This window comes from Sorex fumeus, unplaced genomic scaffold (genome assembly GCF_029834395.1).
Source record: "Sorex fumeus unplaced genomic scaffold, SorFum_2.1 ptg000128l, whole genome shotgun sequence".
Taxonomy (NCBI): domain Eukaryota; kingdom Metazoa; phylum Chordata; class Mammalia; order Eulipotyphla; family Soricidae; genus Sorex; species Sorex fumeus.
The window spans coordinates 2,318,717-2,335,675 of NW_026606185.1; the positions used below are offsets into that span (position 1 = coordinate 2,318,717).

A 16,959-nucleotide genomic window follows, 5' to 3' on the forward strand; every position below is an offset into this window, starting at 1 on the left:
GTGCTTCCTAAAGCTACACAAATCCAAGTTCTAACCACCCTTTGAGTTACTACTCACTGAGTTTCCTCCCCTAGGATTTAAATGACACATACTAACATACCATTCTCTTATTAATTAGTCTTTTGTCAGTCTAATGTGCAGGCCTGGAATGGAAAAACCTAGTAGAGGAAATCAGTTACAGTTTTCCTCCCCTATATAGGAGGAAGGGCTGGAATGATAGCACAGCAGGTAAGGCATTTGCTTTGCATGCGGCTGACCTGGGTTCGATTCCCTCCATCCTTCTCAGAGAGCCCAGCAAGCTAGCGAGAGTATCTCACCCGTATGGCAGAGCATGGCAAGCTCTTTGTGGCGTATTCGACATGCCAAAAACGGTAACAAGGTTCACAATGGAGACGTTACTGGTACCCACTCAAGCAAATCAATGAACGGGAGGGCAGTGACAGTGGACAGTGCTATATAGGAGGAAAAATTAAGACAGTGAACACTTACTTCAAATTCTAGGAGAAAAGAAAAACAGATTAAATCATCTCAGAAAGGACATCTTGGCTCAAACCACCTAGTAACAAATTTCACTGATATTAATGGTAACAGGACAGACAGAAAGCTCATGGAGGCCACAGTTCTATCCCAAATACAGCATAGCATCCAGCCCAAGGCCCCTAAAGCACCAAGTAGCCCCTACACTCTGATGTACAGGATCCAAACTCCCTCCCAAAAAAGTATAGCAAGAGAATGAAAATAAAATAAAGGAGAGAAAAGACTTTTAAAAAAGTGAACCCTCTGTCTAGGCAGAAGCACTATTTCCTACATTTTCTGCTTAAATTATGCATGTAACCTTACATTTCCACTCAATTCCACAGACAAAATAGGATTCCATGGGAAGAGGACAAACTCTTCCCTAATATGGGCAGCCGAGGTCACATACTAACAGAGAGAAAATCCTCTTACATAAAACAGTCCTAAAGTGAGCAAACACAATTATCATTGTAAAGGGTGTGGGCAAAATGTGGTAAGGTGGTATAGAGATAGGACACTGAATCTGGTGGTGATGTGGGGTTGGAATGTTTTATGCATGATTAATATCAATATTGTCATTATCAATATTGTGAATCACAGTGCCTAGGGGATGAACTCAAGAGGAACAACATAAGAATCATCGGAGTACCAGAAGGACAGGACAGGGAGGCAACCCCAGTGAAAAAGCCATAGTTAAAGATTTCATTGCTGAGAAGTTCCCAGAGTTGAAAAATGTGGACATCCAGAACAAGGAGCCCGAAGAGTGCTAGATAAAAGAGACCCTAATAAAAAGACTCCAAGACATATCATAGTCAGAATGATGGATGCCATGGATAAGAGACACGATACTGCAAGCAGCAAGGTCAAAGAAGGAAATCACATACAAAGGAGCACCCCTTAGATTTACAGCAGACCTATGAGAGGAAATCCTTCCAAGCCCGAAGATGATGGTGGGATATAGTGAAAAAACTCAATGAAATGGACGCCTCACCAAGAATACTTTCTATGGCTAAACTTACACTCAAACTCAAAGGAAAGACACACTATTTCATGTATAAATAACAGTTCAGGAACTTCACAGACTCAGAACCAAACTTAAAAGAAGAAATAAAGGGGCTATTGTAAGACAAGAAAAACCCCTATAAGCACAATGAAACCCTACAGAAAGACGGCACAAAATCTTATGACAATAATCTCTCTCAATGTCAATGGTCTAAATGCACCAATTAAGAGACACAGACTAGAAAAATGGATTCAGAAACTGAACCAAACATTCTGCTGCCTACAAGAAACACATCTGAACAGTTGGAGCAAAAACAGACTCAAAGTCAAAGGATGGAGGGGCTGGAGCAATAGCACAGCTGGTAGGACGTTTGCCTTGCACGTGGCCAGCTCAGGTTCGATTCCCAGAACCCCATATGGTACCCTGAGCACTGCCAGGAGTGATTCCTGAGTGCAAAGCCAGGAGTAACCCCTGAGCATTTCCAGGTGTGACCCAAAAAGAAAAAAAAAAGTCAAAGGCTGGAAAACAATCTGACAAGCAAACAACTCCCTCAAAAAAGCCAGGGTGGCCATACTAGTATCTGACAACATAGATTTCAGGCTGAAAAAGATTAGGAGGGACAGCGAAGGTCATTTTTATTAATCAAGGGATAAGTAAAGCAGGAATAAAATCACTTTCCTAAACGTATATGCACCAAATGAGTAACCAGCTAAATACTCAAAACAACTGCTAAGAGATTTTAAGGAAGATTGCTAGCAAAACAATAGTAGTTGGAGACTTCAATACCACCTTAGATAGATCAACAAGAATAAAACTCAGCAAGGAAACACTGGCTTTGAAGGAAGAAATAGAAGAGAGCACTAATAGATCTTCACAGGACTTTACATTCCCCCCCCCCCCCAAAAGAATACACATTTTCCCCCCAGTGCTCATGAAACATTTTCCAAAACAGACTATGTGCTGGGTCACAAAACATACCTCAATGGAATCAGGAAGATAGAGATTATATCAACTAACTTTTCAGACCATGATGCACCGAAGATAAAAGTTAATCACACACAGACATGGAGAACCAAAGCAAACACCTGGAAATTAAACAACTCAATGTTGAACAACGAGTGGTCAGGAAGGAAATCAAGGAAGAAATCAAAAGATACCTGGAAACAAATGGGAATGAAGACACGATCTATGGGAATCTATGGGAATCAGCTAAAGCCCTAAGGGGAAAATTTATAGCACTGCCCGCGTTTCTCAGGAAGGAAAAAAGGGTCTACATAAATAACTTGACTTCACACCTCAAGATCTTAGAAAGGACCAACAAAAAAACCCCAAACCAGGGAGAAGGAAAGAAATAACAAAACTTAGAGCCAAAATTAACCACATGAACCCCCGCCCCAATCCCCCAAATATATGAAACCAAGAGATGGTTCTTTGAGAAAATAAACAAGATTGATAAACCACTAGCAAGACTCACAAAGAAAGAGACCAAATAAACCAAATCAGAAATGTAAATGGGAGCATCACAACAGAAACCAAAGAAATTCAAAAGATCATCAGGGACTACTTTGAAATCTGTATGCCACAAAACAAGAGAACCTAGAAAAAATGGATAAATTCCTGGATTCCTATAATCTCCCAAGACGGAATCACGAAGATTTGGAATAACTGAATAGATCTATCATTATCAAGGAAATTGAAACTGTAATCAAGAGTCTTCACAAAAACAAAAGCCCAGGTCCTGATGGATTCACTTGCGAATTCTTCCAAACATTTAAAGAGGACCTATTGCCAGTTCTTCTCAAGCTTTTCCAGGAAATTGAAGAAACAGAAACTCTCCCAAAGAGTTTCTATGAGGCACGTCTCTCTCTAATACCAAAAGCAAGCCAAGACACCACTAACAAAGAAAACTACAGGCTAATATCCCTGATGAACACAGATGCGAAGATCCTCAAAAATATATTAGCAAATAGAATCCAACAATTCATCAAAAAGATCATACAGTATCACTAAGTGGGATTCATCCCGGGGTTGCAAGGATTGTTTAACATTCAGAAATCAATCAACATAATCCATCATATCAACAAAAGAAAAGATAAAAACCATACAATCCTATCAACAGATTCAGAAAAAGCAATTGACAAGATCTGGTACCGTTTATGATGAAAACTCTCACCAAAATGGGTTTTGAAGGAACTTTCCTCAATATAGTCAAAGCCATCTACCACAAGCCTATGGCAAGCATTATCTTCAATGGAGAAAAACTAAGAGCCTTCCCTCTAAGATCGGGGACGAGACAAGGATGCCCACTCTCACCACTACTGTTCAATATAGTATCAGAAGTACCTGCAATAGTGGTTAAGCAAGAAAAAGATGTTAAGGGCATCCGGATAAGAAAGGAAGAAATCAAGCTCTCACTATTTGCAAATGATATGATAATATATTTAGAGAACCCTAAAGCCTCTGCCAAGAAACTCATAGAAACTATAGACTTGTATAGTATAGTCGCAGGCTATAAAATCAATACCCAAAAGTCCATGGCTTTCCTATAAGCAAAAATGAGATATTAGGAAAGCTACATGAAAAAAATCCATCCCATTCACAATCATGCCTTAGAAAATTAAGTACCTCAGAAACAGCTTACCTAAGGAGGTAAAGGACCTGTACAAAGAAAACTACAAAATGCTACTTCACGAAATAAAAGAGGATGAGGAAATGGAAACACCCTCCTGCTCATGAATTGGGAGAATTAACATTGTCAAAATGCAATAAAGCATTATGCAGATTCAATATGATCCCTATAAGGATACCCATGAAATTCTTCAAAGAAGTAGATCAAACACTCCTGAAATTCATATGGAACAATAAACCCCCACGAATAGCTAAAGCAATTCTTGGGGGAAAAGAAGATGGAAGGCATCTTGAGGCACCAACCTCAAACTCTACTATAAAGCAGTAATAATTAAAACAGCATGGTACTGGAACAAAGGCAGAGCCACAGACCAATGGCACATGGTTGAGTATTCTCACACACACCCTCAAAGATAAGATCATCTAATCTTTGATAAGGGAGCAAGAAATTTAAGTGGAGCAAGGAAAGCCTCTTTAACAAATGGTGCTGGCAAAACAGGACAGCTACATGCAAAAAAAATGGGCTCATAACTCTACCTAACACCATGCACAAAAGTCAGATCAAAATGGATTAAAGACTTCAACATCAGACTGGAATATATAAGGTACATTGAAGACAGGGTATGGTATGATGGATTATGCTGATTGACTTGCGAATCACTAATTATCAGGGAGATGCAGATCAAAACAACAATGAGATATCATCTCACACCAGAGACTGGCACTCATACTGTCACTGTCACTGTCCTCCCGTTGTTCATCGATTTGCTCGAGCGGGCCCAGTCACGTCTCCATTTTTTGGAGACTTATTGTTACTGTGTTTGGCATATTGAATACGTCACAGATAGCTTGCCAGGCTCTGCCGTGTGGGCGAGATACTCTCGGTAGCTTGCTGGGCTCTCCGAGAGGGGCGGAGGAATCATACAAAAGAACAAAAGCAACCGGTGTTGGCGTGGATGTGGGGAGAAAGGGACTGGTGGAGGGATGGTTACTCATCATTGTATGACTGAAATGTAAGCACAAAAGTTTGTAAGTCTGTAACTATACCTCACAGTGATTCATTTAAAAAGAAAAATGATCTGGATGTGTGCCAGTCTGTGTGGTGTGACATGGTATCTCATTGTCGTTGGCATGAATGTGGGGAGAAAAGGACTCTCCTTCACTTCTGGTGGGAATGCCAACTGGTTCAGCCCTTTTGGAAAATAGGATGGACGTCTCTCAAAAAATTAGAAATTTGAGCTCCCAGTTGCCCCAGCAATACCACTTCTGGGAATACATCCCAGAGATGAAAAAAAGTATAAAAGAAATGACATCTGTACTTAAATGTTCATTGCAGCACTGTTTACAATAACCCAAATCTGGAGAAAACCCGAGTGCCCTAGAACAGATGACTGGTTAAAGAAACTTTGGTATATCTACACAATGCAATACTATGTAGCTGTTAGAAATGATGATGTCATGAAATTTTCATATAGGTGGATCAACTTGGAAAGTATCATGTTTAACGAAATGAGTCAGAAAGAGAGGGACAGACTCAGAAAGATTGCACTCATTTGCGGAATATAAAGTAACAGAATGGGAGACTAACACCCAAGAATAGTAGAGATTAGTACCAGGAGGATTACTCCACAGCTTAGAAGTTGGCCTCGAATCCTGGGGGGAAAGGCAGCTCAGATAGAAAAGGGACCACCAAGTAAAGGGTGGTAGGAGGGCCCGCTCGGGATGGGAGATGCGTGCTGAAAGTAGACTATAGACCAAACATGATGGTCACTTAATACCTCTATTGCAAACCACAACACCCAAAAAGAGAGAGAGCAAAAGGGAATGCCCTGCAACAGAGGGGGGGTAATGTGAAGGGGACGGGATGGGGGTGGTGGGAGGGATGATGGGACCATTGGTGGTGGAAAATGGGCACTGGTGGAGGGATGGGTACTCAATCATTACATGACTGAAATGCATGCACAAAAGTTTTTAAGTCTGTAACTGTACTTCACGGTGATTCACTAATAAAAAATTTAAAAAACAAAACAAAATTAGAAATTAGTGATATACCTAAAAGCCAATACACCTGTTAAAAAAACGCCTCCAGAATTTAGTTAAAAGCCGGTAAAAATGAGCTTTACGCAGTGGCAGTATCATAGGCAATGAGGTTTATCCAAGGTGCAATATTGCTAATTGAAAACTTTTCCCAAAGCTGATAAAAATGAAAATTCACTAATATCAGGACCTATAGAATACCACTAAAATATTCATATAATTTTAAAGAAAAACTCATACATGTGTATATTTAATGATATAATTAATATAATGGAAATAGTAAATTAAATACCATCCCCAAAACCTCCCCCAAAGCCAGGGGAAGTGTACAAAAGAAAACAGTAAATGCAGGATTTGTCCTTTATATCACTGTCACTCTCCTCCTGTTGTTCATGGATTTGCTCGAGCAGGCCCAGTAACATTGCGAGACTTGTTACTGTGTTTGGCATATTGAATACGTCACGGGTAGCTTGTCAGGCTCTCCGGGAGGGGCGGAGGAATCGAACTCAGGTCGACCACATTGGCTGCGTGCAAGGCAAACGCCCTACCCGCTGTGCTATTGCTCCAGCCCGTCCTTTACATAAATCAGAAAATATAAAAACTAATGAAACTAGTATCTCAAAGTATTTGATTTTTAGAACAAAAATCATCAGTGGGTTCCAGGAAACAGCTTGGCAGTGAAAGCACTTTTCCTGTAAGTATGAGGCTGCAATTCTGACCCCCAGAACTAGTCACACGTACTAAGCACTATCCAGTGTCCTGCTCCCAGGACTCAGGGTGCTGAAACAGAGTGTGCAACCTCCCACTCATCACTGACAGAAGAATGTTAGCACTGCAACTACAGAGATGCAAACCCCACAATCAGAAGGAAAATTTCCAGGAACATAAGTCTAAGTGCCAAGGCAACCTCTGGTAAGCCCTACAACCAGAATGTGCATAAGAACCACAACTCTATAGGCACTAAAGGGTGTAGCCCAGAAACCTAAATAAATTAGTAATTCTCTGCTAAAACACAATTTAGTAAAGCTGACCTCAGTAAAGATAAACATTTTAAATTTCAAAGAAAAAAGAGAAAGTTACCAACAGAGTTACATATTAATAAGGGGATTCTACTTAAACTTTCAAAGAATAGAACATACAAAAATTAAATTTTTCCAAATTCTTATCATGAGGCACGTACAGCATACTTCACCTAGAAGCCTAGAAACAAACTATAAACAGAAGAATCAAAATAAAAGACTCCAACAGATATTTATAAAATAAATCCTCATAATTCAGAGGATAATTCAAAGACTGCAGTTATGTTCTGCATGAGAACATCCATTGGCTATTCAAGACAACAGCATTTTTGCCACACCCAGCTTTGCTCAGGGTTTACTCCTTGCTCTGCCAAAGGATCACTCTTGGCAGATTTGGGGGATATATTCAGTGCCAGGGACTGAAACTGAGTTGGTCTGATGCAAGGCAGTGTCTTACACTATACAATCTCTCAAAAACCAATACAATCTAATTATTAACATTAAGGAGTAGCAAAACCTCTTTAGCTCCACAGATATTAAAATAGCCTTAAAACATGTTTTATCCAATTCTGAATGAAAATACTCCTTAACAGGAACTGATAATAAATGCTTCCTTACCACAGAAAGATTTACACTTTAATTCAAGAAAATATCTCTTAATCTGTTGAGTTCCACTTAATTACTATAAGCTCCATTCACATACTGAAATATTGAACAATCTAAAATTCTACTTCCAGAGCTCCTTACTGTGATGAACTCTTAAGGATTAATCACTGAAAATTCTTTTTGTTTGTTTTTGTTTTGGGATCACATCCAGCAGTGTTAGGGTTTGGGTGCTGGGCCAGAAGGAGAAAAAAACTGGACCAGGTTAGCTGAGAGATACCTCCAGTCCTGAAAATTCTTTGAAGATATGAAAGCTGAGTATTGATTTTATCATCTAATCAAAAGAATAAACAGCTTAAGAGCAGAGTCTAAGGCTTCCTAGGAAGACCTTGTGTCCTGCCTGCACACTCAGGGTTCAAGGTCATTTTACTGGCATCTCAAAAATACTCTTACTTGCAAGACATACACTGAATCATTCTGTAAAAATTCTCAGAAACATGGAACAACTTGTAAAACTTTAAAAGTACAATCACGGGGCTGGAGCAATAGCACAGCGGGTAGGGCATTTGCCTTGCACGTGGCCGACCCGGGTTCGGTTCCCAGCATCCCATATGGTCCCCTGAGCACTGCCAGGGGTAATTCCTGAGCGCAGAGCCAGGAGTAACCCCTGTGCATTGCCGGGTGTGACCCAAAAAGCCAAAATAAATAAATAAATAAAATAAAAGTACAATCACAGGGCTTATTGTTATTTATACATAAAAATGTGCGCGCGGCAATAGCACAGCGGTAGGATGTTTGTCTTGTGTAAAGTCGGCCCGGCTGAGCCGGGTTCAATTCCTCCATCTCTTTCGGAGAGCCCGGCAAGCTACTGACAGTATCTTGCCCACACGGCAAAGCCTGGCAAGCTACCCGTGACAAGCTATCCATGACATATTCAATATGCCAAACACAGTAACAAGTCTCACGATGGAGACATTACTGGGCCTGCTGGAGCAAATTGATGAACAACGGGAGGACTGTGATACATAAAAATAACTTAGTGACCGAGAGAAAATTAAGTAAAAACAGGAACTAAAGAAAAAAGCATAAGATCATTTAAGTGATGCTAAATTCTTCCTCATTTTTGGCAGTATTAATAGATGTATGAAATAAATCATAAAGTACCCTAATACAGATAAAATGTTAACAATTACACAGAGTTACACATAGACATAAAAGTTACATGAATTCCCATTCACCTTGCTGCCTTTGCTAGACAAAAAAGAAAAAAGGTGGGAGGTTGGGTGGGGGGAGCAGAGTGGGGAAGATGTTTGCCTTGCACACAGATGACGGAGTACCATACCCGGCACCCCATATGGTCCTCAGCACCATATATGGCCCCCAAGCACTGCCAGGAATGATCCCTGAGTGTAAAACCAGGAATAAGTCCTGAGAAGAGCTGGGAGAGGCATCCCCCCAAAACAAAAAACAAAACCCTTCAGCATATATATTAAAATCTATATACTCATTCTCCTCACCAATATTCAACAAGCACCAGCACATGCTGAGTGAGGTGCTGAGCCTCCTAAGGAGCTAAAAAGCCAAGGCCACACACCGCCACGGGGGCCTCCAAGTCTTCTAAGTCACTCTGCACCTCAGGGGTTCCAAGCAATAGGAAAAACAGGGTGAACACTGTAGGAAAAAATGAAACTATCCAGGAAAGGATTATCATTTGGTATACAAACTGTGTAACTTGACACTAAAATTAGCAAACCAAATGATTATAATTAACAGCAATAGAGCTGTGTGACTTAATAAGCTTTCCAGCACCCTATTTAATCTTAAAACCCTGAAATGCAGATTCTGTTCCTCACCCACTTGAAAGCCAAAATAACCAGAAGTTAAGTATTGGGTTTTTGTTGTTGTTGTTGTTGTTTTTTGTTTAGGGTTGGGAAGGGAGCACACCAGGTTCTGCTCAGGGCTTACTCCTGGCTCTGCACTCAGGATCAATCCTGGTCCAAGAGACTATATGTGATACCAGGGGTTGGAAACTGGGTCAGTTTCTAAGACAAGCACCCTACCCACTATACTATCACTCAGACCCTAGTATGGCTTATTTAACAGGGTCATATAAAATTTGTACAACTTTGCAATTTATATTATTAACTTTCATACATATTTATAAAATATAAACATAACCAACATATATTATTTTATTAATACTATTTTAAGTCTTATATTATCCCACCTATTTTCTTAAAAACTTAGGCTACTAATATTTTAGAGTTTCATCTGCATCTGAATAACTCTGGGTACTGGTGGCTACCAAGGCCATACCCAGCAGTGCAGGGCTATTCGACGCCAGAAATAATTTCAGGACCTCACATGTGCCAGACACACTCTCTGTACCGTCTCCACATTCCCAGACTGACCATTTTAACTAAGGAAAACCTAAATTCTTTATAAATGCAATCATAATTTTCTGCTATAGTTTAGCAAAACTTAAACACAATCTTTGTGAAAATAAAATGAAATTAAGAATAATGACGGGGGGGCTGGAGCGATAGTACAGCAGGTAGGGCATTTGCCTTGCACCCGGCCAACCTGGGTTCAATCCCTCGCATCCCATATGGTCCCCCAGCACCGCTAGGAGTAATTCCTGAGTGCAGAGCCAGGAGTAACCCCTGAGCATTGCTGGGGGTGGGTGCACCCCCCCAAAAAAGAATAATGACGGGTCAAAGACACAGTACCACAAGTAGGGTGCTTGCCTTACATGCGGCCAAGCGAGGTTCAAGCCTGGTCACATATATTCCCTGGTCCCCACCAAAAGTGATCCCTGGGTATAAAGTCAGGAATAAGCCCCAAACACAGCCGGGTGTGGCCCCAAAATAAAAAAATAAATTTCAAGAAAGAAACTGTGAGGGCTGGTGCAATAGTACAGTGGGTAGGGTGCTTGCCTTGCACATGGCCAACCTGGATTTGATTCCTGACATCCCATAGAGCTCCCCAAGCACCCCCCAAAATAATTCCTGACTGCAGAGCCAGGAGTAACCCCTGGGCACCGCTGGGTATGGCCCAAAAACAAATGAACAGAAAGAAGATTAAAAGGAACTGTGATAAAGTATACACAACGCAGTATTATTCAGTATGAGAAATGATGAAATTTTGCAGTTTGCTACAATTTCGATGGAATTGGAGGGTATCAAGCAAAGAGAAATGAGTCAAAAGTAAACAATAAATACCAGATTATTTTACTCAGATGCTGAGTATAAAAAATTTTTTAAAAAAGGGGGTAGACAATACCCAATGGAAACAAATCTAGAGGCAGGATAAACAGACCTGGAAATGGAGCAGAGGGGAGGGGACAGACTCCGGGGTAATGTGAAAATATCTCTGCAATTATAAAATAATGACCTAACAGTATTGTAAACAAAATCTCAACAACAAAAATTTCAGGTGGGGGAACATTCAAAAGCAAAAGACTAGTATTACCTATCCAGAGCATCCTTCCACTACCATTCTTCGCCCCCCCCCCCCCCACTACCATTCTTAAATGGCCACTTTTAAGGATGGCCACTTTCATCAGGGTACACTGCGCAGATTATTCCCAATCTGGTCTTCCAGTATAAGACTAGAGAATAGCAGAGAAGCCTTTACAATTCAAAAGTATTGCACTGGTAGAACTGGTCCAATGTAAGATCATAATAGAAGTTCATTAAGATTATAAATCAGAATGTGAATTTGATAATGGTACATCTCTACAAACAAATAAGAAAGCGCTACTTTTGGGGTGGTATTTCTATTACACTATAACTAAGCCTTTCAAGAGTAGACTTTACTTCCATAATGACAAAGTCAAGTGCCCCTTTAACTGACAGTGAACAGAAAAACATAACATCACGAACACTGGATGAGAGGCTCGCTGCACCAAAAGCTCTTGTCCTACAGGAAGGATATGAGGAAAGAACACTGACAATTCTGCAGAGAACTTTATCTTCTCTCTCATTAAAGTAAAGTAAAAAGTAAAGGCCCTCCCGTTGATCGTCGATTTGCTCGAGCGGGCCCAGTAACGTCTCCATTGGAGACTTTGTTGTTACTGTGTCTGGCATATCGAATACTCTCGGTAGCTTGCCGGGCTCTCCGAGAGGGGCGGAGGAATCGAACTTGGGTCGGCCATGTTGGCCGCTTGTGAGGCGAACGCCCTACCCGCTGTGCTATCGAGCTGACTCTCATACTTATTCAGTTTTACTGAAAACAACAGCCAAAATCTATACAATACTAATAAGAATACACTATCACCAAAAAATCTGCATAGGTAGTGGATAAGCACTGAATGAAGAAAGAGATAAACTAGCAGGACATAATTCGCAACTGGAACTTTACAAAAGAATCAATCTCTGCTAGGAAATATCTACAGTAAGCATCTCTTAATTTTATTTTGGGGGACTTGGGGCTATACCCAGAGGTGGTCAGGGCTTACTCCTGGTGGGTTTCTGGGATCAAATGGGGTACCAGGGCTGGAGCGATAGCACAGCGGGGAGGGCGTTTGCCTTGCATGGGGGTCGACCCAGGTTCAACTCCCAGCGTCCCAGATGGTCCCCCGAGCACCGCCAGGAGTAATTCCTGAGTACAGAACCAGGAGTAACCCCTGTGCACTGCTGGGTGTGACCCAAAAAGAAAGAAAAAAAACCCAAAAACCAAAACCAAAAACAAATGGGGTACCAGGGATTGAATCCAAGTCAGCCGAGTGCAAAGCAAGCACCCTACCTGCTGGACTAGCACTCTCACCCATGAATACTTTTTAATGTCTGCTACATTAAGGTTAACACAGAATCACCTGTCTCCTTTAAAATGAATACTGTTCAGTTCCTCAGTATGTGGACTGCCACCTGTAAGTGTGCTTAGGCAATTCATTGAGTCTGACAGGGAGATGAGCTACACTGTAACATAACTAAAGAATAACACAGATGGTAACAATGTAAAAAGGGAAAATTGCAAAACTAAGAAGGCAGTCAGGGTAGAATAACAAGTACGCCAGCATAGGAGGGTCAAGGGATGCCAAATATGATGTAGCACTGCAGCACTGTCCTCCCGTGTTCATCCATTTGCTTGAGAGGGCCCAGTAACGTGGTGAGACTTGTTGTTACTGTGTTTGGCATATTGAATACACCACAGGTAGCTTGCCAGGTTTTGCTGTGTGGGCACTGCAGGCGAGATACTCTCCGTAGCCTGCTGGGCTCTCAGAGAGGGGCGGAGTAGTCGAGCCTGGCTCCAAGGATCTAAATTTCAAAAAGCAATACAGAATCTGTCTTATCATTGCAAGTGATGGAAAAACTAGTGCTAGTGATTTCAAATAATTATGTAACATTAATAAACCTCACATCTTAAATCTTAAAGAACTCAGTATGCTTTCCCTGTGATTACATATTACTGAAAAATAACAGGGTCTTATTACTTACATGTATAAAAAACTGTATTTTATTTCATTATAACAATAATTAGTCCAAAAGGTCCTCCAAGGCTGTGATAAAGTGCTCTGGGTTTTTTAATTTCTAAAACGTTTTTAGAGAAAAATCCTGGAAAAGGCACTTTAACTGCCTGGTTCTCTGGTTCGTTCTAAAATAACTGGGCTGAAAATTCTGAAGTATATACTTCATAATATTTCATAACCATCATCTACAATAATTCTAAATGTCCACATACATAAACTAAATCCTCACAAGCTGTGAAATGTGCTATCATCACAGATCAGATCACAGATCATCCTGTTATTCGTCGATTGCCTCGGGCAGGCTCCAGTAACGTCTCCTTCATCCTGGCCCTGAGGTTATATTCAAGGCTCTTTAGGAGAATGAGACCCATCATTGTTACTGGTATTTGGCATATTGGGTACGCCACGGGGAGTTTGCCAGACTCTGCCGTGTAGGCAGGCTACATTCGGTAGCCTGCCAGTTTGTCAAAGTAGGAATGAGATGTCATGATAAGATGTCGTGCGGCCGCAAATGCAAATGCGGCCGCACGGTTCCGGGACCTAGTTTTTATAGTCTCAGAGTGTTGGCTGCTGATGGGATTACACGGCACCAGGGGGCCAGTTGGTGGGTGTGACCCCCCTCCCCCCCCCCACTGGAATTTGGAGGAACTGGGTAGAGGTGCTATCATCACTTCAGTTTTATAGCAGAGGAAACCAAGGCAAAGAGAGCTTAAGCAACTTATCCTAGGTATCAAAACCAAGATAAAGTGATGGCCATATTCAGTTTAGACCTATGATCCAATGACCTCTGTACAAACTTGACTGTGATGGAGAAGATGCAAGTTTTCCTGTATGTCCTGCTAATCAATGGAGACAAGTCTTCCTATGTGACTTGCTAATCAATGGAGAAAAGACGTTTTTTCTTTAAAAACAAAAAGCCCCTAGAGCAAAGAGATAGTATAGGAGTTAAGGAGAGATAGTGCAAGGGTTAAAGCACTTAGGTTCATCCCTTGCACCGAATATGCCCCACATATTCCCTGACACAGAGCCAGAAGTAAGCCCTGAGCACAGCCAGGGGTAGCCCCAATACAAAACAAAATAGACTCTCTCCAAAGTACACAAAAACACTAATATCAAAAGATATAGGTACAACTATATTTATTGCAGGGCTACTTTATAAATTCTGGAAGCAATCCAGTGACAAATGAGCGAATAAACAAGGTATCTTTTCAGCCATTAGAAAACCTGAAATTTGTGCGGTCAGAGAAATAGTACAGTGATAGGTCATTTGCCTTGCATGGGGGCAAGTCTATCCCTTGCATAGACATGACTCCGGGAGTGGTTCCTGATGGCAAAGCCAGGAGAAACCCTGTAAGCCGGGAGCACAGCTGGGTGTAGGGCCCAAACAAAAAACAAACATATACACACAAAAAAAACCCAAAATAGAAAAGCTGAAATCCTGCCAACATGCTAAACTAAATAAGGTAGAGGGAAAAGACAACAGATAACCTCATCTGAAATTTATAAAAAGAAACAAAGAACAAACCTTTTGTTCCTCAAGACAAAAGCTTTTTACTTTTAAAGAAACGGTCTGTGCTCATGTTCACTTGTTACAATGAAATTGCAGCAATGAAAACACACTTCATAGTCCATAAGGATTTTTATGAACAGAAACTTAGATTCTGGCTACAGAACTGAGGTTACCAAGGGATGAAAGGATGAGCTAAAATGGTAAAACAGACAGTGTTGTAGAAATACTAGCACTCTGGTAGTGGGTATGGTGTAGTGAGTTTCCCTAAAATGTAGACATTTATACTCTATAAACCAATGTTACTTCAATTAAAAAAATAAATTTTAAAAACTATTAGTTCTGTTAGAATAGAAAAAAAATCTATGACATTTACTGAAATGAACAAAATCCCTCAAAATTCTTAGGATTATTGGCTCGAGATTCAGCCTCGACTTACAAACACAATGAAAGAACTCTTCACAGAAAGGTGCCTTCCCCTGAGAGAAGCATCAGGTGCTGACCTGTTTCCCTCCTCTGCCAATGAGATTTTCTTCCAAGGAAGCACTGTAAATAATGCTGTGACCCTAACATCACCTCCTGCAATGCAGTGCCAAGACAATAAATTTAATTTGCCTCGTGAACCAGAGAGTACTAGACGGCACTCCTACTGTCCTAACTCTTAAGGAACAGACTTAGAATTTATTGACTGCATTTCCAAATTCTGCAGCAAAACAAGAATTTAAAAACCAACCAATCGGGACCAACATTTGGGAGAGACTCCAGTGGTCGGGAACTCTTACTTGTGAACATCTCTGCATACCACAGACCCGGGTACGCGCCGTCGGGAATCAGAACTGACCGCCTCCCGGAGATGCCGCACTCTCATAGAGGTGAAGCCTCCTCACCCCGAGGCGGAGGAACCGAGTGGCCCGACGGGCCAGCCACGCGCGGACACGGACCCACGGCCGCCGGCCGCGAGCACGGCCCGCTGCCTCTCGGGCGGGGAGGGCCGCCGCGGCACGGGCCAAGCGCTGACTCATCCATCGCCCCGCGGCTCGCGCTCGGCCCGCGCTGCCCGGTAGGATGCGCCCCGCGGGTGCCCACCGCGGATGCAACCCCGAGGGGCGCGCGGTGGTGGGGAGGGGGGAGCGAGGGGGAGGAGCGAGGGGGAGGGGTCCCGGCTCGAGGGTTCTGGGGGAGGGGCGGGAGCCAGAGCCCCCGGCAGGCGCCGTACGCCGCTCACCCGAACAGCCCTCGAAGGAACGAGTGCGAGGCCTTGACTCGCTTCTCGGCCTCCGCCATCAGCTGCACGGCCTCACGCTCCTTGCCCGCGTTGTCCATGGCGCCCGCCGCCGCCGCCTCCACGGACACGCAGAAGCTCCGGGCGCCCTCCGGCCCTCAGCGCTGTCGTCTCGCCGCGGGGGCGGGGCGGGGCGGGGCGGGGGCGCGCGCGAGGGCTGTCGGGAGTTGTAGTCCGGGGCGCCGCACCGGTGTCCACCGTCACGGACATGGCAACTACGATTCCCATGAGGCCTCAGGGAGGAGCGGGTGAGATCCTAGTGGTCACACCGCGGGTTCTGGGGTCTTGAGACTAGGGGCGTGGCCCTCGGTGGTTATCCCGGGCCAAGGTGAACTTTAATCCTTTAAAAGGGGGGAGTAGGGGTCGGGGGCGGTGGGTTGCTGGAGCGATAGCGCAGCGGGTAGGGCGTTTGCCTGCACGCTGCTCGGGTTCAATTCCCAGCATCCCTTTATGGTCCCCTGAGCACTGCCAGGAGTAACTCTTGAGTGCAGAACCAGGAGGAACCCCTGTGAATCGCCAGGTGTGACCCAAAAAGCAAAATGAATAAATAAATGAAAAATAAAGAGCGGACGGAATCATAGTTTCCAATAAAGTGCTTTTCACCTAAAACATGCAACATCTCATTAGTTCAAGAATCCCCTCTGTAGTGGAGACAACCGACATAGGGCCATGGATGCGTGAGGGAATTTGGTAACAGATTGGAGCACTCTTCTACTTGCAAGCTCCGCAAAAGGGAACCTGGAAGCCACCCAAAGCCATTTAATTAATCGTGTGATACCCATCCACCCACCTACCAGCAACAGCTGGTATAAGGAGCTATTTTTATTTCCAGAACAAGACGTTTAAAAATGCATCGTTCTCACCAATCTAACGAAGTTGCTTTTCATTTGGCCC

The 16,959-nt window shown here is 42.7% G+C and overlaps 1 protein-coding gene and 1 non-coding gene across 2 annotated transcripts in view; one reads left to right on the forward strand and one right to left on the reverse strand.

Annotated features, from left to right (window-relative positions):
- NAPB (NSF attachment protein beta) overlaps positions 1-16,144 on the reverse strand; it is a 73,763-nt gene extending 57,619 nt beyond the window's left edge. Inside the window, exon 1 of the mRNA XM_056137998.1 lies at positions 16,009-16,144. Coding sequence (XP_055993973.1) covers positions 16,009-16,106 — 98 coding nt within the window. The 5' untranslated portion in view covers positions 16,107-16,144. The remainder of the gene's footprint in view (positions 1-16,008) is intronic.
- LOC130045630 (U4 spliceosomal RNA) lies at positions 6,263-6,403 on the forward strand. Its single transcript, XR_008795597.1, has one exon. It is a non-coding gene; the product is annotated as a U4 spliceosomal RNA (small nuclear RNA).
- Positions 16,145-16,959: the final 815 nt, after the last annotated feature.